The 19,799-nt window shown below is 36.1% G+C and overlaps 1 protein-coding gene and 1 long non-coding RNA gene across 3 annotated transcripts; one reads left to right on the top strand and one right to left on the bottom strand.

Annotated features, from left to right (window-relative positions):
* The first annotated feature begins 1,633 nt into the window (after positions 1 to 1,633).
* Positions 1,634 to 17,510, top strand: ptgs1 (prostaglandin-endoperoxide synthase 1). Its single transcript, XM_028035032.1, has 11 exons — positions 1,634 to 1,749; positions 1,832 to 1,906; positions 5,513 to 5,629; positions 5,759 to 5,899; positions 7,023 to 7,166; positions 7,236 to 7,417; positions 7,509 to 7,592; positions 9,996 to 10,242; positions 12,704 to 12,990; positions 15,117 to 15,264; positions 16,977 to 17,510. The coding sequence occupies exons 1-11, from the start codon at positions 1,743 to 1,745 to the stop codon at positions 17,324 to 17,326; spliced, it is 1,782 nt and encodes a 593-aa protein (XP_027890833.1). The 5' UTR covers positions 1,634 to 1,742; the 3' UTR covers positions 17,327 to 17,510.
* LOC114155242 (uncharacterized) lies at positions 12,842 to 19,787 on the bottom strand. Of its 2 annotated transcripts, XR_003597707.1 has the most exons (4): positions 19,586 to 19,787; positions 15,303 to 15,371; positions 15,103 to 15,201; positions 12,842 to 12,979 (listed from the first exon to the last, which is right to left on the bottom strand). It is a non-coding gene; the product is annotated as an uncharacterized LOC114155242 (long non-coding RNA). The 2 variants fall into 2 exon arrangements; XR_003597708.1 differs by lacking the exon at positions 15,303 to 15,371.
* Positions 19,788 to 19,799: the final 12 nt, after the last annotated feature.

The following is a 19,799-nucleotide window of genomic DNA, read 5'->3' as shown; positions in this document are numbered from 1 at the left end:
GCTTCTTTCTGATTATGGCATGGATAATTTGTCAAAATTGGTAAACAAAAGACAGATCCTAATCCTGACAGAAAACCTGTGGTGTAAGTTCTATTTTACAGTCAAAACTGCCCCATTTTGACAAATCAAGCACTATTAATTTGATTAAATCCATTTTATGCTGCATGAATACGCTGGAAAAATGCGTTTAAATTCATGTTCATTTTAGGATATAAAAATTAATGTTTACTCCACTTTTTGGTTAAATCATTACATGAGTTTTTTTGTTTGTTTTTTCTCTTGATTTAATTTAAAAAGGAAAAGACCGAAAATTGGAAGTTGTGAGACTGGAACATAATGCCAAAAATATAAATTTCTAAACATTGTTTATGTTAACTTTAGTTCTGTGAAGTGGAATAATCAATAAAAAAAATAAACAATTAAATGTAACAGTATTTTTTTATTATTAGTTTGACAATACAACAAATTAACCTCACAAGCCACGTTAATCGAGGCTTTCTTTGTTGGTTGCCATGGTTACTTTTAAGGGTACATTGGATTTTGGTTGGGAGCTATTGCAGAACAGAAACTGATACATAATCGTGATTTATTGAAGATAAATCAAGCAAAATACAAAAGTAGCTAAAACTGAAACGCATTACATATTGGAATTATCATTAATGCCAAATAAATACTAAAAAAAAAACAACGTTATCACTTTTTTCTTGTGGAGAGACACGACTGCAGGTTTACATACTTCACATTTTTAAAGAGAGGACACATTTATGATTTAACAAAGGGGGAACATTTAGAAACAAAAATAAACCTTCTTACAAAATGTTATTATAAATTTAGTGACGCATGAAAAATCAGCATTATTGGTACTGGGCAATATTTCTCAATTTTTAACATGATGTGTCGATTCAGTAAATATAAAGTACGTTATCTCAAATAATATCTCTGTAGTGGTTATCGTCCATAAGAGCAATACTATTAACTTTATCCCAATTTTTTTTTAAATGTAATCCGGATTTTTCTTTTGGTTAAAAATGTATTGTGATTTTGTTTCAACACTGAAAGAGGAAATAAAATTTACAAAATTAAAATTTAAGTGACATTTTTTATTCAAATCCTGGTGACACATATGTACTTCCATACAAACTTCCACTTTTCCTATTTTTCTTTCCATCAGTGCTGCACGTACTGCAAAACCCCCCCAAAAAACAAAAACAACAACAATAATATCTAGGTATAAAATGAATAAATTAAGCATAAAAATATAATTATGGGTGTTGTTTATGCAAATCATTTTTATGCAGCAGCAAAGAATCAGTCACTTCGCTAATGGTTGTTACACAAATTCGCCAGTAGGGGGAGACAAAGCTATTTGATTCTGTCAACTGCCAGCTGATGTTGGGCGTTTGAATTAATAGATAAATGAAAAGTTTATTAATTTACATGCAATTTTGGTTTCATTTGAATAATCTCTATGCCAAATACTTATAATTCTTAACAGGAGAACAATTTGTCTTGAAATACAAGCATAAAAAAATTAATTAAAAATACTCTGAAGTGCATTAGGTTGTGTTTAAAATCTATTAAATAGAGGAAGTGGAAGGCACAGAGTGAACGCCCACTTTTGGTATCTCATAAAGCCAGTGAGACTCAGACAGTCGGATGGAGGAAAGAAACCTTCAACCGTTTGTCATAACAATTCTGTCTGTGAAACATCTCCAGACAACTTTAATTTAATTCCAGCAACCATGAAATGTGAGTGCTAAAAGTACAAATTACACAATTTGGATGAACTGTATATGTTGCATCATTATTGTTTCTCTGTAAATATTTGCAGGGTTTAGCTTGTTTTCCATCTTGGTGGTTCTGCTGCTGATGAAATCATCCTCAGGTGCTGCTGAATCAAGTGCAGGTATAGTAGTTTTTAAAATTACACATTTCTTCTGTTTTTCCGTTTTGGGTCACACTTAAAGGTTGTAAGCCAGTTTAAAATCAGGAAAAGATAAACGTTAAATGTAAACATAGCTTTCATTAAATTTCTTACTGAAAGCTATGTTTTTGAGGAATTATGGCACACTTTTGTTTGCAAAATTGCTTTAAAACAGAGAGAATTTGAGATTTTTGAGCACAGTCAGTTTAAGTTGAACTTTAACTAGGCCACTCCAAGATAATCTTTATTGAGTCATTTAGAGGCGGGATGGCTGGTGTTTGTCTGATTGTTGTCCTGCTGCAATACCAACAGCGTCAAGGTCAAATAATCAATAAAATCAATTCTGGAAAATGTACTTAGGATAAAATTTAATCCTAAATATTTGAACTGAAACATACGCAGATTTCAACAGCGCATGATAGGAAATTACATGCAAGGTTGTATTTGTATAATATGTAGTTCAGAAATTGTGTGTTAGCGGCTGTTATCCTGCCTACAGATGAACTCTGACCCCAGTCTCAAGCCTTTACTGCATTCCCACAGGATGACACTGCCATCGCCGAGTTTGATGTGCAGTGTTAGTTTTCATAGATTTGTTCCAACAGCGGTTTTATTGTTGCCAGTCTTTCAAAATTGCCTTAGTTCCAGAGTGTGCAGCTGTGCATCTCTGCAGCTCCTCCAGAGTAGATGTGAACCTTTTGGCTGCTTTTCTGATAGATGTTTCTTTATTTCAACTGTTGGTGCAGATATTCCTTAGCATATTGCAGTATTTGAGTAAAATGTTACCATGTGGCAATGCTTAATATGATATAAAATAAAACCACACAGCCAATTAAAAATAAACACTTTTTGTTGCACCTAAGTTTTCAGTTTTCATTTGAGAAGATATAAATGTCCGTCTGCATCAGCTCCATTTTGAGGCATTCTTTAAACTGCACACAAAATTATACCAATAATAGATTTTATTTGGGAGTATCAAAAATACAAACAGTATTTTCCCGCTTATCCTTTCTGCTGGTCTATTCCATATAATCCCAATAAAATACAGCTGGTCTGTAGTTGAAATGTGGAAAATGTGAAAAGATGTGCAACATCTTGGAAAGCTACTACAGTGAACTTATGAGTAGCTTATTTTTAAAAGCAATGCCAAAGAGTCAACTTTAAGTCATTTGCAAAATAAGACAATAAAAGACGAGATATTCTTTTCATTGTGAACCTCTTGAATACGTTACGCTAAGGAGATTAAAAAGGAAGCAAACGAGGGGAAAAAAAGAAGCTTGAGATGTGCAAATATTGTGGCTAAAGCTATCAGTCACATAATCTGTAAAACTCAGCCTTGCCTTGTTTCACAACATAGTTTTGGCATCATTACAGCATCATCATTTAGCCTGCAAGTAAAAAACCTGAAATGTTTTTAAGAATAAGAAATTATTTTCATTGCAATCCACAGAACTGGAAAACTTGACATAAGACAAAATGCTGTTAAAGAGCCTGTGTGACTGAGTGTCAGGAAAATAAATATCGCCTGTGCAGTAATTATATAATGAATGCAAATTAAAATATTATCTCAAACATTACCTATTTTTATGCTTTCTGTTAGAAACCTTGTTATTGCTGTTCATGGGGCCTTTCTATGCGACACCAATAAGAAGTCACATTATCGCATTGAACTTCTGTAAGGAGGCAGGACAGGAAGCCCGAATACAGCAAGTGTTAAAGATATGTGGAAGTGGTTGGGGTGTGAAAAATAGACGTTAACAGCCTTGTATATATAGTCAGTTCCTGTAAAAATGGCGACAGCTTAGAGTTAAAGCATTGTCACCTGTGTGTGAGTGTTGGTATTTCCTGGTAAAGCTATTGGTTTACAAATGTTGGTGGTGACTGGGCATAAATGTATTGTTGGGAAACAATAAGAGGTAATCTGATGTGTATGTGTGTTAAAGGCCTGGATGCAGAGTGTGTTTCAAAGCATGCTGACATGCTGCTCTTTAGTGTCAGAGCTTGGTTTCCCTATCTCACTGAGTCATTGCGCTCAGTGAGATAGTCTGAAGTTACGTCATGCCAGAGTAACTTCAGACTTCTGAATGAAGAAAATGAGTGAAGTTAGGGTGAAGAAAAAGTGCTGAGAAAAGAAGAAGAGAAAGGAAGAGTTAGACTGAACATGTTCCAAATATGTTGACTTCACACCAAAAAAATACAGTTTAAATATTAAATATTATTTCACTTCAGACGTAATCCCTTGTTAAATTTTCCTCATCTCTGTTTTATACAAATTAATCACTGTGGATGCAAGAAGCACTCCATTGTGAAGACGCAGTAGAACTGCTGACATGCAGCAGGAAAGTCCTGGATCTGAATTTGCATGGAGTTTGCATGTTTGGGTTCTCTCTGGGTTCTTCATCACGTTCTTCCCACAGTTCCCGGTTACTCTGAATCACCTCAGGTATGAGTGGAAGTGTGTGGCTGTTTGTCCTGTGATGGACAGCCAACCATACTGGACAGCCATAAGCTTTATCTAATCAGCAGAGATAAATCGTCCTCACCTCCATGTCCAATCAGAGAGATGATCTGTGAAAAAAAATCTAACTCATTTTTGTAGATGCTACTGTGGGGGTCAGAAGAAATGAGCCACTCACAGTCAAAAACAACCAATCAGAGCCAGGAGGAGGGTCTTACCGCTGTCAATCATCCTCCTGTACAATGCTTAATGTGTTAATGGTGGAAAGACAAACTTACCATTACAGGAAAACAACTTATCCGCCATCATCTGTGGCTATGCTAACTAGCGTTAGCATTCATGGTAGCCTATGTTGTGGTGAACTGGTTGTAGCTTAGCATAGAGCAAACAGGAAGAGGTGAGCAGGAGAGTGATTGCCAGTGCTGAGACCCTCCTCCTGACTAACTGGTTGTTTCTGACTTGGAGGTGTACAGTATTTCTGTAATTAGTACTGGGAGCACTGGGAGAAGGCAGAGGAGCACATAAGACAATTTTCACAAATTGTCTTATGCTGTAATGACATAAATGTTAATATAACAGATATGTAACCGCCCCCCCCCCCAATTTTTTAAATAAAAGTGACATACTGGAGCTTCAAAGCTCCTTGCTTTCTGCTAAGCTGCAGCTAGCATATCCTGTTATTAATACTAATGCTAGTTAGCACAAATGATAGCAGATAAATGGGTTTCTTCTAACGGTAAGTTGTTTCTCCACCATTAATACATTGAGTAGCTACTACATGAGGTTGATTGACAGCGCTAAGACCCTCCTCTGGTTTTGAATTGGTTGTTTTTGACTTGGAACTGTCAATATGGTGACAGTTTTAACAAAAATGTACAAAATATTTATTAGTTACATACTGCAGCTTTAACTATCTTCAAAAAATTTTTGGTTTCATGTAATGTCGTACATTTTTGTTAGATTTCTTTTTTGTTGTGTTGCTACAGATGGTGTTAGGACAGTGTTATTTAAAAATTACAATTTTGTTCTTTAAATGGTTAACAAGCCAGATATCCATCCAGCTGCTTAAACAAGATGTGCTTTAGTGTAATTATTCATTATTTGTATAAACTGTTTTTTATTTTTTTCAGTGAATCCCTGTTGCTACTATCCTTGTCAGAACAGAGGTGTGTGTGTGCGATTCGGTACAGAAAACTACAGCTGTGACTGCACCCGAACAGGTTTCCATGGAAAAAACTGCACCACTCGTAATTTGTTGTTTAGTAACTTCTAATGAAACAATTTTTATGGTTTATTGTCCGCATAGCACCTTAAATTTTTCTCTAATGGTGCTTTTTCAAAGCAAAAAGGTATGTTTTGCTTTTATTTCTGCACAGCGGAGTTCTGGACCAGAATATATCTGATGCTGAAGCCCAGTTCTGGAGCGGTTCATTTCTTTCTGACCCATTTTAAGTGGTTCTGGACCATCATCAACAACTCTTTCCTGCGAGATACATTCATGAGGATCGTGCTTACTGGTAAATTAAGGCATCAAAACCATTCAGTCTTTAAAACACATCCAGACTGAAACAGCAACACTTTTACATTCTGTACTTCAGTTCATTTTTGATATATTGACTAATTTTTTTTTCTAGTTTTGTTCATTTGTGGTCAGAAATGCTTGGTGGAGGTTTATTTTTTAAGCCATACAGAGATCTGAGTAGTGAGGGAAATCAAAAGCTGCTTTTCAGTGTCGTAGTTTCAGCCCTTGTCTTGTAAGCTCATTCCGTCCACAAAGTTTCAGGTGTTACTCATTTGGTTTAGGTTTTTGGATGAGTCACTGCTGGTTCATCTGCTCAGTCATCTTAATATTCATGGTTTATTTTTGTGGTCTATTTATGTTTATGTTCTTCAGTTTGCATTTTAGGATTTTGGAACTTGGACTTTATGATTGTAAGCTTTGGTTTGTCTTAAATGTAAGTAGTAAATAGTTTATAAACTAACAACAGTATTTTAAAGTATATTCTCTGAGCTACAGGGAGCCAGTGTAGGATAGATGTGCTCTATCTTCCTGGTTTTACTCAGAATGCTAGCGGCAGCGTTCTGGATCATCCGCAGCTGTCTGATTTTTAGGCAGAGCTGTTACAGTAATAAGTACTGTACATCCAAGCGCATGGATACGTTTTTCTAGATCTTACTAGGACCTTTAATCCTGAAAACCTTTTTCAGGGCATAGAAGGCTGACTTTGTAACTGTCTTTATGTGACTCTGAAGGTACACAGTTGAGTTAATCACTACCCAAGGTGTTAAAAACATTTACCAAGATTTGTACACCAGCCTGATAAAAACCTGAAACTGAATGCCTACATTATGGTAGTAAAACAATAAGAGATTTAAACTTCATTGGATAATGCTCCTTATTATTTAATCTCTTGGACAAAATATTTTAAGTCGGCTTGTTTCCTATGTAAAAAACAAAACAAAAACAAAGTTCAACTCAATAACATACAGAGAAATAATGTATAATCACCATTAAGCCATTCTTTATTTTTGTATTTTCACCCTTTCAGTTGGCACGACAGTTGCATCTTTTCAGAAGTGTTGCAACATGAAAACCGTCTGAAAACTCATACAAACAAGCTAATCCCTTTCTTGTTACAGTCAGAAATGAACTTATTCCCAGTCCGCCAACCTACAACACGAAGTACGAGTACATCAGCTGGGAGTCGTACAACAACCTCTCTTACTACACCCGCCTTCTCCCTCCCATACCCAAAGATTGCCCTTTGCCAATGGGAACCAAAGGTGAGGCCTTTACAGGTTCTAACAGTCATTTAGCTCCAATGCAATCTAAAACTGAGCATAAATTCACAGGTAAACCCAATCTTCCTGACCCCAAAGAGTTTTGTGAGAAATATTTTAAAAGGCGGGAATTCAGGCCAGATCCTCAGGGGACCAATCTGATGTTTGCTTTTATGGCTCAACACTTCACCCACCAGTTCTTCAAGAAAAGTCACAAAGCTACCGTAGGATTCACAAAGGCTTTGGGGCATGGGGTGAGACACGAGTGCAATAAGCAACATAGATCTGGTTGTAGTCAACATCTGTTGAGCTTAATACCTGATTTATGTGTTTCTATTCAACTAGGTAGATGCAAGCAACATATATGGAGAAGAACTTGAAAGGCAGCATCAGCTTCGGCTTCATAAAGATGGAAAGCTAAAATATCAGGTAATCTTGTTGGACATGTAAAGTCGGGCTGTTTAGTCTGTTTTTCTGTGCTCAAACATGTAATGTTGGGCTCAGCTGCAATAAAATGGAAATAATTTACAACCATAACCCTCACGTTAAAAAATATCAGCTAAATTCACTGATCAGATAAAAGGCTGGACAATATGGCTGAAAAACGGATCACGATGAAAGTGTTTCATATCAGTCAATATCAATAATTATTGATCAGTTTTTGGTTTTAAATTTCTGAAATACTGCCAAACTGGTGGCCTGTTTTTTCCTGTTTTCACTCCAGAGTTGTTTTTAATTTTTAAGCAGTTACGAGGCTATGAGTGGTGTAACTTTAAACTGCTGCTGTGCCAGTTACTCAACAGGGTGTTGCTAGGCAACCACAAGTTATTCAGCAAGTTGTTGCTAGGTAACCAAAGAGTAAGTGGGTTTGTTGATGCCACCAATCTTTCTTAGCTGAATGTTAGAGGTTGACTGGCCAAAGCCTTTCCTCTGCCTACATCCCCCAGAATGCAGTTCTGGTAAATTACTGAATATTCTATCATATGTATTATATATTGATATTGTCCATATCATATATTGTCCACATGTCCATCGCGATAGATATTATTGATTTATTTTCCAGCCTTAGAAGGCACTTCCTCTTTATCAACTTTTATTTTAATAGACAAAATTATTCTAAAGTAACTTTTTGAGTTCTGTCAACATGTAATATTTGCAATTTGGCCTCAACATATTTAGCTTTTGTTTCATTTTTTTATTTTCCAGCGCTCATATTTTATTTTAACATTACTAAAGTTGAAATAAACATATTGACAGTTGATATTCTTATCAGAAGGCAAAACAAGCTACCATTCTGTGTGAAATGCTGTTTAATAACACTATTTTTGTTTTCTGACCACTGTCAAAGCCCTAATTGTTTGTCCTTTAAGTTAACAATATCCTGATATTTTAGGTGTCAACTCCACCCTCTTTTTGCATTGCACAACTTCTGTAAAGTTATTTTAGAAACGGTTTCTATGGTCAGAAAGGAAAAAAATTAGAAAAGTTATGTTTCAGCTCTTTAAAATAAAGGTCTGGGTAAGATTTAATTGGACAATAAACACATTTTTGTTGCAATTTTTACATTTAGATTTTTAAAAGTAATTTTCTTCTTAATAGTAAACAAAGAACTGTTTAATTAAAAATATCAAACTAAATGATAAACTAAGGTGAAAGCAGATAGGGAAAATGGGGAGATTTGCTGGAAAATGACAAATAAAATAAATAAATAAACCAGTGGTGTTCAAACTGTGGTCCACGGGCCATTTATGGCCCTCGGGGTGTTTCTGCATGGCCCAACCAAATGCAACTGAAGAATGGCCAAACTCAGCTGACCAGCAGAGACAGTTCATATGTTGCAGCAAGAATTTTCCAAAAATAAATAGCGACCCATTTCCTGTTCTTGTTTCTCAGAATAGAATATGAAAATTGACCCTAGAGTTTCAGAAATTATATACTGCTCAAAAAAATAAAGGGAACACTTTAAGTGTTAAACACCTGTTTAAGTGTTCCCTTTATTTTTTTGAGCAGTGTATATATATATATCTAAATAAGTGTGAGACCCTTTTTCATATTTCAGATCCAGCATGACTTACAAATCCATTTTCTGCAAACAGACTACTTAATTTCTTTCCTCAAAATATTTCACTTTTAGATTATTTAGCATGTAACAGGTGAAGTAAAACAAAACCCAACATTTGTGTTTTAAAAACCAAACTCTTTGTGGCCTGTGAGAACTAATATAAATGTTAAACTTAAGACGAAGACTACAAACCAAACAGGGAAAGCAATTAGTTATTAATTACAAAACACTGAGGTGATATAAGTACAAAATGTAATACATATACTACTGTATTACACAAAATGTAGACATAAGCCTGAAAAAACTCAAAGTTTTGAGGCACATAACACTACTAATGTCCTTCGGTGAAAATACTGATTTATAGTTGGAGGAAATAGTTTGAATTCTAATTATTCATAGTATAGTATATTTGAGTAAAAAATATTGAATTATGTTGTACCTTGTAATAACTTCTTTAGTTTTACACAATTGTCGGTTCTTCTGCCCCTGCTGTGACATCTGTGCGAAGAAACTCATTTCCTGTTGCTTGTCGACTTCTTAGAATAAGTCAAGATAACGACAGCAGTGGTTGAAGATAGCTTCACCGTTGGTAGCTGAAAATCTATTATCGTAAATTCAGATTTTGGTTTAGGAGAGGCCAGTTTATCTCAAAACCTCTCTGCCTGATGATGTTGTTTCATCTGATGAAATCACCACAGTTTGAGGGCTAACTGGAAACTAAGTTGATAAACAAATTGCTGGTGAAATGACTCCTGATTGATGCTCCACAGCTGATCAATGGGGAGATGTACCCTCCCATGGTGTCTGAGGTCCCAGTGGACATGGTGTACCCTGAAGGTTTCCCCACTGAGCAGCGGCTCGCCGTCGGACAGGAAGTGTTCGGGCTCGTCCCAGGCCTCACCATGTACGCCACCATCTGGCTGAGGGAGCACAACCGGGTGTGTGACATCCTGAAAGGCGAACATCCGACCTGGGAGGACGAGCAGCTTTTCCAGACCACCAGACTTATCATTATTGGTGCGTATGACATGTGTATTTTAAAATATTTATTCTGGTTTATTATTTTCAACCGGTTTATTCTGCTTATATGATGCAAATGAGTTGGATGATGTGAAAGAGAAAAGTATTTAAAACCTGCTTAGATGAGGGCTGTCCAAAGTGTGGGCTGGGGACCATTTGTGGCCCTTGAAATTATTTTGTTTGGCCCCTGACCACAAGTCAAGGATGGAATTTTTTTTTTGCCAAAATAGACATGTTTCAACGTAATGTCAGGTGTGGCAGAACCTGGCCCAATCTCCCTGCTGCAGCAGAAAAGCCGCTCACTAACAATGACCACCACTGCTTTTAGCTGCCAAGTTGTCAACATAACACGCTAAATATTAAATGTACACATAATATACAAAGGAAAAAGGGATGCAGTGCTTTGCTACTAATTGTCAACACTATGACAACTAGATTAAAAAGGCAAGAAAAAGAAGTTTTAATTAAGAAAAAAATGAGGGAGTGGGAAGTAGTTAAGCTATGCCAGCTTGACTTTGACAAACTTAACATGTACAGGTGCTGTGGATTTCTGTGTGTTTCGGTTGAGTAAAAAAATATAAGGCGATCCACACACCGACTCTGACAGAACAGATGCTTCAATTAGCTAATGAAATACCGATATGTTCAGACAATCACTTATTAATAATCACAAAATAAACTTCAAGTGTGAAAAGACAAAACTGTAACGGACTGAATGTTCTGTTCAATGTGTAGGAAATGTTTGAATCCTGATACACATGTGAAGATGTTGTAAGTCGGTTGCTATGGAAACAGGTCTGTCCGTGGCGTAACCGACACAGAAAGCTAGAAAAAAGAAGAATAAAAGTGGTTTTGACTTGTTCTCCAATGATTTTTCTGCATTATTTTTTTTCCCTTTACTGTGGCGAACTGCACTAAATTAGTAATCTCTACATCCTCAAGTTTAATTTAGTGAATCGAATTGTTATATGTGGCTAAGGATGGCAAGGAAAATAATTGTCTTTTTGCTCTCCACTGTTTCTGGATGTAAATATTTGTTTACATCCACAACAAACATGAGCAGGTAAAACAAAACAAACAAAAAGGACCCAATAAAACAAATTTTTGCATTTTTAACTTAATTTTGTGGCCCAGCAGTAGTTTAAATTTACCAGCTATGACAAAAAGTTTGGACACCACTGGCTTTGATGTACAGCTATGCTCCATCAGATGTTACATTTTAAACAACCGAACAGATTAAAAATAATCCTGATGTCACGTCAACAAACCGATCAAAAACAGACAAACAGGATTTGTATGTTTTTCATGGGAAAATCTGAACTCAAATACTATTTTATTATTTCAGCTAGCAAACAACTCTGAATGACTTTTAGAGCTTTTGAATGAGTCATGCTTTTGATTAGCTACTTCCCAAATTGAACTCATTTGTTTAGTCTAACTGAAGCAATGACTGTGCTGGATGGCATATTATTTAACAATATGGCAACAATAGCAACTGTTTAAAAGCACAAAGGTAATTTTAAAGTCAATTCATGACATGGCAGCTTCCCATAAATGCTTCACAGTTCCTTGCATCTAAGTGAAACTGACATCTGGGAGGGCATCTGACAATTGTCCTATTTAAAGTTTTGGTATGAAGCCATAACTAAGATACTCAAATATTGATGGCATTTTCTTCTTGTTCTGTGTCATTTTCTCACGTTACTTGTTACAAAATAAAAAATAGACCAGATGCACCACAACACCAGTTTAAACTTTTAACTACTTGTGAAAAACTGTGGTCTGCAACAGTACATTAAGTTACACAAATGTGGAACCGAAATATGAATGATATTTTAACATCTGTCTAGCCACATAAGTAAATTTTAATTGTCATGGAACAAATGATTTGGTGGTTCACTCTGTGTGGTTCATGTGTGGTAAGTAGGAAGTTGATCTAAGGGCATTGAGTTGTTTTCAGGTGGTGAATGTACTCCACCTGCTGGTCAGATCATTTTACTGAAATATTCTTAAATTCAGCTATCAGGAATTTGAAATGCATTACATCACGGCTTAAAACAACTTCTTGCTTTGAAAAGTTGCCAGAGTACTGACCTACAGCAGATCATTGGCAAAAAAAAAAGAAGCTTTGAAACTTGCTGCATTGTTATTGGTTAGGTAGGAGGTACCACTTCTGCTTTTCAAAGATGTACATTTGCATAATTGCATTTCCGTTTGCAGCCATTTTCACATGTGCGTGTAAACGTTGAGTTTGGAGGCGTGGTCAGTAGCAGCTTATTTGGATTTAAAGTGACAAGAGGCCCTAAAACAGCTCATACTGAACAGAGATCAAGATGACCTGACTAAAATCTCATTATCTAAGATTTTGTGCAAAAAAATGTACTGAACATGTTTTTGTAGCCTTTAGATCTGTTGTAATCTATTCAAGGAAGCATAATAGGTCACCTTTAATTCCCAGGTGAGATCATCAACATTATAATAGAGGAGTACGTGCAGCACCTGAGCGGCTACCACCTGAAGCTGAAGTACGACCCCTCCCTGCTCTTCGGAGTGCGCTTCCAGTACACTAACCGCATCGCCCTGGAGTTCTCCCACCTCTACCACTGGCACCCACTCATGCCGGACAGCTTCCTCATCGACGGAGAAGAAATCCCGTACTCCCAGTTTTTGTACAACACCTCCATCCTGACGCATTACGGCGTGGAGAAGCTGGTGGATGCTTTCTCTCGGCAGTCTGCAGGACAGGTAAAAATATAGCAACTTACATTTTGTTGTGTGTGGGAATCATGATGATCATGCATGCAGATATGTTCTGAAAGACAGCTGTGTGAAACATGCGTCAAGCAAACTAGCAAATAAAAAACTAATTTAGTTAATTGCATAATTCATGTTTCGTCTAAAAAACTAACTGATAACTGTTTCCTCTTGTATGAGTCTAGACAGCCATGTCGAAATGCAAGGTTATTGAGACATAAAGGGAAGTTATTTCAAAACTCTTTCTTCATATGGTGTGGTAATATTCAAATTTCAAATGAAAAAACAAAGAATATGTTAGAAGGGAAAAAGAAAAAGGTGGAAAAAACTCCAATGTAAACACTTAAACTTATTCATTCAGCTTCGATAAGAGTCCGTCAACATCCCTCTTTTTTACTTTTAATACAATATATAATAATAATATAATTTTTGTTCACTCTGCCTTTTCAACATCATTCACATTGTGGGGAAACGTGTTGTTCTGTCAGATTTAGCTGGAGAATTTAACTAGGCCATTCAAAATCATATTTTTCTATCATTTACTGATTTCAATGTCCACTCTGACTCTCTGTGAAGCACAAAATATTTAAATATGTTTTAAGTTTTTGACCTGATAATTTCATCCACATTGAAAGAACCCCTAGTTCCAAATGCCCGATCATGATCCTACCACCACCATTTATCTTTGACTGAAACTTTTGTAACTGCAGCTGAATTTTCAGGCTTGGTTTTATCAGGTTTTAAAAGATTTTAACCAATCCTGGATGTTTTCCAGGCTTCTGTTTTCCAGCAATGCTTTTCAGACCAGACATATAGAGAAAATATAACATTTTTAACCACATTTTACTGCTAAACCGCTGAAACCTGGACACAGTTTGAATAATCTTAGCACACATCACATTACGCCACTTTAAAGTCCAATTGTTGTTTTTCTTAATTTCATGATTAAACTGAATTTTTTTTTTCATGAAAACAACTCAAATGAGCTACTTTGAGATGAATGTTCAAATATGCAGCCAGAATAATGCCAGACAGCTGTTTAAGTTCAATTTGAGATGAAACTGTTAATCCAGTGTAAGTCAGGTTCTACATATGTTTTTAAAGCTTTTGTCCTGTATGGAAAACCCTAAATAAATTTAAACTAGTTTGCCTAATTCTATTTCTGTAAACATTGAATCTGTATGCTGTATAATCGTTCCATGCTGAATGAAAACTGTATAAACAAGCCATCAAGTCCCAAAAGTAATGAGGTTCATGCTGATGAGTAACTTTATCTCCTTTATTGTGTCAGAAATAATTTGTCAAAAAGATTTGTATCCACTAGAATTAGCAATCTTCAAATGATTTAAGAGTTCAGTTGATTTTTTTAAATACACTCTGTTGATCTGTTAAGTTTCTTTCTGAATGTAAACTTAAGGCTTATTGAAACGGAAGTAACGACTGGCAGAACCACAGTTGCACAAAGTTTATCTTTAGCTGCTGCTTTTCTCTCCAATTTCTCAAACTGTGGTTTCTTTCTCTTGCCACAGTCATGCAACATGTCAGGTAATGGCTTGTAGTCTACTATAGTGAGCAATGAAATATGTGTTATCAACATTTCTAAGTAATTCTGGAGTTAAAGCGATTAAGACTTGATTAAGACTCGTCAAAGAGATGTATATTAATGTGCAGAAATGTTTTCTGTTTTTTGTCTGTGGTTGACTTTTCTCAACCCACAAAAGCCAAACTTCTTTTTAAATACAAGAATCCTGTATCATGCACAGAAATCGTTTAGATGTCGCTCATCTTGAAAACTTGCTGAATAAAAAAAATTAAGAATGTAAAACTCATTCATGTATGCTGTGAGTTTTTCAAGTTCATGATATGAATTGCAACATAAGGTGTTCTCAAAACTGCTGCTTATCTTTCTAAATTAGCATCAAAGTTCAGTTCCTCTTTAAAAAACACTTCCTTAACTAATTTCTGGTGTTTCATCTACTTTCAGGGTAATCTCCCTTTGCAAGTATAATAACTGGGTGCTACAGCCCATTAAGCAACAGTTGAGCATACTTTCCTATCTTATTTTTAATAAATAATAATAAAAAAAGATTGAAAAAGACTTACTGTGTGTCTTTCAGATAGGCGGCGGTCGCAACATTCACCAAGCGGTGCTCCGAGTCCCAGAAATATTGATCAGAGATTCCAGAGCTGCACGTCTTCAACCTTTCAATCAATACCGAAAAAGGTTCAACTTGAAGCCGTACTCCTCCTTTTATGAATTAACTGGTAAGTTGGTTAAATGTAAACTCATCAAAAGTTCATACACATAAAGGTGTGAAGAAAGTTGATGAAATCTGCTGCATGCAACGTTTGTGCCCTCCATGATTATAGGCCTGTAGATTAGCATAATAGCACATGAGATGTGTAGAAAAGCAGTAGAATTTAATTACTGCCATACTTTTAAATGAAATAAGCTACGGAGAATCTGAATCATATGGAGAGTCAGGTGTCATATTTTAACAGGGAGCTCTGGATAATAACTACTCTCCTGCTCACTTTGGATGATGTTTGGATCCTTGTTCCCACTATTTGAAATTGTATTATTGTTCTGAATTAGCTGTGCAAGTTATCGATTAATGAGTTAATCTGAGGTTGATTGTTCCTATCTAAGCGGCCATTTTCTCAAAAACAAAAAGTTTTCTTGGTAATCGATGGTCTTTCCAAAACATGGAAGGCAAATTTTTCATGTGCTGAATTTAAAAAAAAAGAAGAAAAGAAGCACATCATTGTACAATTATTGTGTCAGTTGTATTAAATAAACAGAAAATTGTGGTTTTCTCATATTAGATTTCAACATATATATATATATATATATATATATATATATATATATATATATATATATATATATATATGCTGAATAGAAAAATACAAATATGAAAAGAATAAAATATTTGAAAAACTTAATCCACCAAGAAGAGAGTGTTGATGAGGCAGCAGACTTGACTTGCCACAGCCTTATCCACTCCGCTTTTCTGTCATCACATCTGTAATTTTTGCTTGAGAGAAAGTTACCTTTACTACGTCACGCAGTTCGGTTGAATGAGCGCCTTTTAGGTGATAAATAAAGGAGCTTGTCGAGTGTTTATATTTTAAAACAGAACCGCATAAAGTCCATTTTCTATCCCTCGAAGGACTCGGGACCGTTTCTCTGTCAGCAGTCTTGTATAACTCCGCCATCTTGAATTCTGTATCGGACTCACTTTGCTTTCGCGCCCTCTGCTGGATGGCGGCCAAACTGCAACACTAAAAGAAGGTCAATGTGGACGTTATTAGTTAATCGATAGGAAATAATCTTTGTCTAATAAACCATTAATTGATTAATTGTTTGCTTTCTTACTCTGAATATATTGGTAGGTTTAGAAAAGAGGCCATTTTCTTCTGGAAGTTTCCTCCCTCATTGATATCAATACACATCAGGCTTTATTGAATGGCTCTTGCCTTTTGAATTTTGTGTCTCACCATATTCTTATTGTGCAACAAAAAAACTAATTTAAACAAATCAAACGTTCCTGGACTCTCTGAACTTCAGTAGTGAAAAAATAATAATTTTTTACATTTATTAGATCAAATTACTAAATGTTACAGTAATATTTTGTTAAAAAGATGTGTATATATATATTTATAGCTCATTCAAAGCTGTGTTTTCTCCAACAACCTAAAAAAACCCTCAAACGTCTTTTGATTTATTTGAGGTGCAGCAAAACTTTCCATCTTGACTGATGTTTGCATCACCACCTTCCTGTGGTTTTTTAATCTGCTACCATCTAATAAAAAAGATAACGAAAAGCTTATTGTTGCAGTGTGTACATGTAAATTATGTGGTAGTTTTTATGCCTACTCAGATATTCCCCCTATATAATAAGGTTACCCGCAGCACTGAAGTATACCAAGATGTCAGGAAATGCATTTAAACTTTAAAATTTTTCTGCAAACAGGTGATGAAGAAACAGCTCGAGGTTTAGAGGAGCTCTATGGCGACATTGACGCCCTGGAGTTTTATCCCGGCCTCATAATGGAGAAAACTCGCCCCAACTCCATATTCGGAGAGAGCATGGTGGAGATGGGAGCCCCTTTCTCCCTGAAAGGCCTGTTTGGGAATCCCATCAACTCTCCAGAGTACTGGAAGCCCAGCACCTTCGGAGGCGAGACGGGTTTCAACATCATCAAAACGTCGACTCTGAAGAAACTGGTCTGTCTGAACACCAAGTGGTGCCCGTACGTGGACTTCCATGTCCCGCGAAACGAGGAGGAGGTGAAGCCGAGGAACCCGTCCACCGAACTTTAATAAACAACCGTCTACTGAAAAATAGAATTTTGATACTAAAGGAGTTTATTCAGCTTGTTTGTTCATTTTAATTCAGTGGAAAACTGGTTATTAAGCAGGTCTACCTCCTGAAAATGCAGCTGACATGTTTTTAAAAGGCCTGTTGAAAGTTTCAACTGATGTCCATTAAAGTCGTTATTCCTCACAAGTTCTCATGCTTGTATTTTCTATGGAAGGAGTATAGCCTCATTGGCAACTTGTCATTTTATCTCCTAAAATGTAATAACATTAGTTTGACATCCCTGATTTAAAGGCTGCATCTGCAGATAAAATATACTTCTAAAAGCTCAGCCCTTTTTGCTTGACTAGACATTATTGTTGACTATTTAAAAAAAATTATTAATTAATAAATGGATAGCAAAAGGTGTTGGATTTTTTTTTTCAAACAGAATTTGAACAAGGTGAAGCTTAAGCTATGCCACCTGAGCTGTTCTGGGCAGAATATGTTTATAGACAAAGATTTTTTATAATCCATCCATTTTCTGTTCACCCTTTGTCCCTAATGGGGTCGGGAGGGTCGCTGGTGTCTATCTCCAGCTACGTTCCGGGCGAGAGGCGTGGTACACCCTGGACAGGACGCCAGTCTGTCGCAGGGCAACACAGAGACAGACAGGACAAACAACCATGCACACACACACACTCACACCTAGGGAGAATTTAGAGAGACCAATTAACCTGACAGTCATGTTTTTGGACTGTGGGAGGAAGCCGGAGTACCCGGAGAGAACCCACGCATGCACAGGAAGAACATGCAAACTCCATGCAGAAAGACCCCCGGCCGGGAATTGAACCCAGGACCTTCTTGCTGCAAGGCAACAGTGCTACCAACTGCGCCACTGTGCATATAATCTTAAATGTAAATTGTATATATTTAAGTACAATTTTGGATTAATACCTGCTAGTTTGTTGTAAAGTGAAAAGTCTTTTTGTCTATATTGATTATACATTCAGATGAAAGTTTGTGACTAAAATCATTGAAATGTCCTAAAAGTGTATCTTTCCTCTTTTTAACAAACTACAACTACATACAAATATGCAAACTATATTATAAGAATGTCACAGCATTGCACCACTAGTGCCAAAAGTTTATTTTCATCCATTTTTTTCCTTTTGTGTGACAGTAAAAGGGAGCGATCTGTTACTCAAACTTTCTGTCATTCAGGGAGCAAAGCGGCGCCTCCAGTCATGAGAACAGACTTCTGTGGTTTTGTTCCATAATGTTACTTCTGTATTTTATATGTAAATTAGTGACAACAATTTAAGACATGTCAGAGGTCTGTGCAGAGGGAAGAGCTTATGGGTGACATGGAAATTGGTGTCAAACAACAGAGGAATGAAACATTGAATTAAGTAGTTTCAGTACATCAGAAGTTATTTAGATATCATTTTCTTGTGACAATATTTTAAATAATGTTAGTTTCAGGTATTTTGGGTAGCAAATTGTATAAAATTTACCTTTTTATAACTGCTATTGGTAACTAAAACTGATAGTTTTTGATCAAACGGACTCACAGACTTTTTATCCAACCTAAACTCTGTGATAATAGCAGATACCTGTTCACATATCAATTTACCGTCATAATATGTGATTATACTGACCTCTGCAGGCTGCACCTGGGTCACTACTGTGTGTTTTTACTAGTGTACTCTTCATTCAAGATGTAATTATTTCTGCTCCTATGCATTTCTTTCCTCTTTTTAACACTCATCTTTCTTCAGTACATTAGGAAAACAAGGCCAGAATGTATTCCTTCATTTATTTATTTAGGTTAGATTAACTGGTTTCTCTAAATTGTCCTTAGGTGTGAGTGTATGCATTGCTGTTTGTCCTGTATGTCTCTGTGTTGCCCTGCGATGAAATGTCGATCTGTCCAGGGTCTACACCACGTCTTGCCCAATTACATACTGGATTTTATATTTATAAAGTTAATGTAGTTGTTGAGAATAACCTGTACCTGCATGAAAAAGTTGAAACCAGACAGATCTACAGAATATAAAATCACATAACGACCTAATATGAAAACAAACTAAACTTTAAGCTGTTTTAGGTCAGTTATGATTACTAAAATATTTGCATATGCTAAAATCGGAGAGAGATGTTTTTAGGTTGTTTTCAAACTTCCTTCAATTTCAGAAATGGACAAAAAATATTATTTTTTTAAAGGTGACCTCATGAACAGGTTAGAATAAATCTATAGGCTATAAAAACACATTACTTACATTTTGTGCACAAAATCGTAATGAGATTGTAGTCTAGTCAGTTATGTTTTAGCTGTTTTAACGGCTCTTGTCACTTTAAATCCAAATATGCCGCTGCTGGCCACGCCCCCAACTCAACGCTCACGTCACATATTTGAAAAGGAGAAGTTTCTGAACGGTAAGTCAGCAACAGAACACATCGCATCCAGCGGTAAAACCAGGCGTGCCGAATGTG

The sequence above is a fragment of the Xiphophorus couchianus genome, chromosome 12 (assembly GCF_001444195.1).
Source record: "Xiphophorus couchianus chromosome 12, X_couchianus-1.0, whole genome shotgun sequence".
Taxonomy (NCBI): domain Eukaryota; kingdom Metazoa; phylum Chordata; class Actinopteri; order Cyprinodontiformes; family Poeciliidae; genus Xiphophorus; species Xiphophorus couchianus.
Note: the sequence above shows the minus strand (reverse complement) of the source record. Positions and strands in the feature narration are given on the sequence as shown.

Excerpts from the sequence above, each read along its gene's own strand:
- ptgs1 (XM_028035032.1), top strand. Across the intron at positions 7,593-9,995 it reads ATGGAAAGCTAAAATATCAG|CTGATCAATGGGGAGATGTA; the intron begins GTAATCTTGTTG and ends GATGCTCCACAG. Across the intron at positions 12,991-15,116 it reads CTCGGCAGTCTGCAGGACAG|ATAGGCGGCGGTCGCAACAT; the intron begins GTAAAAATATAG and ends TGTGTCTTTCAG.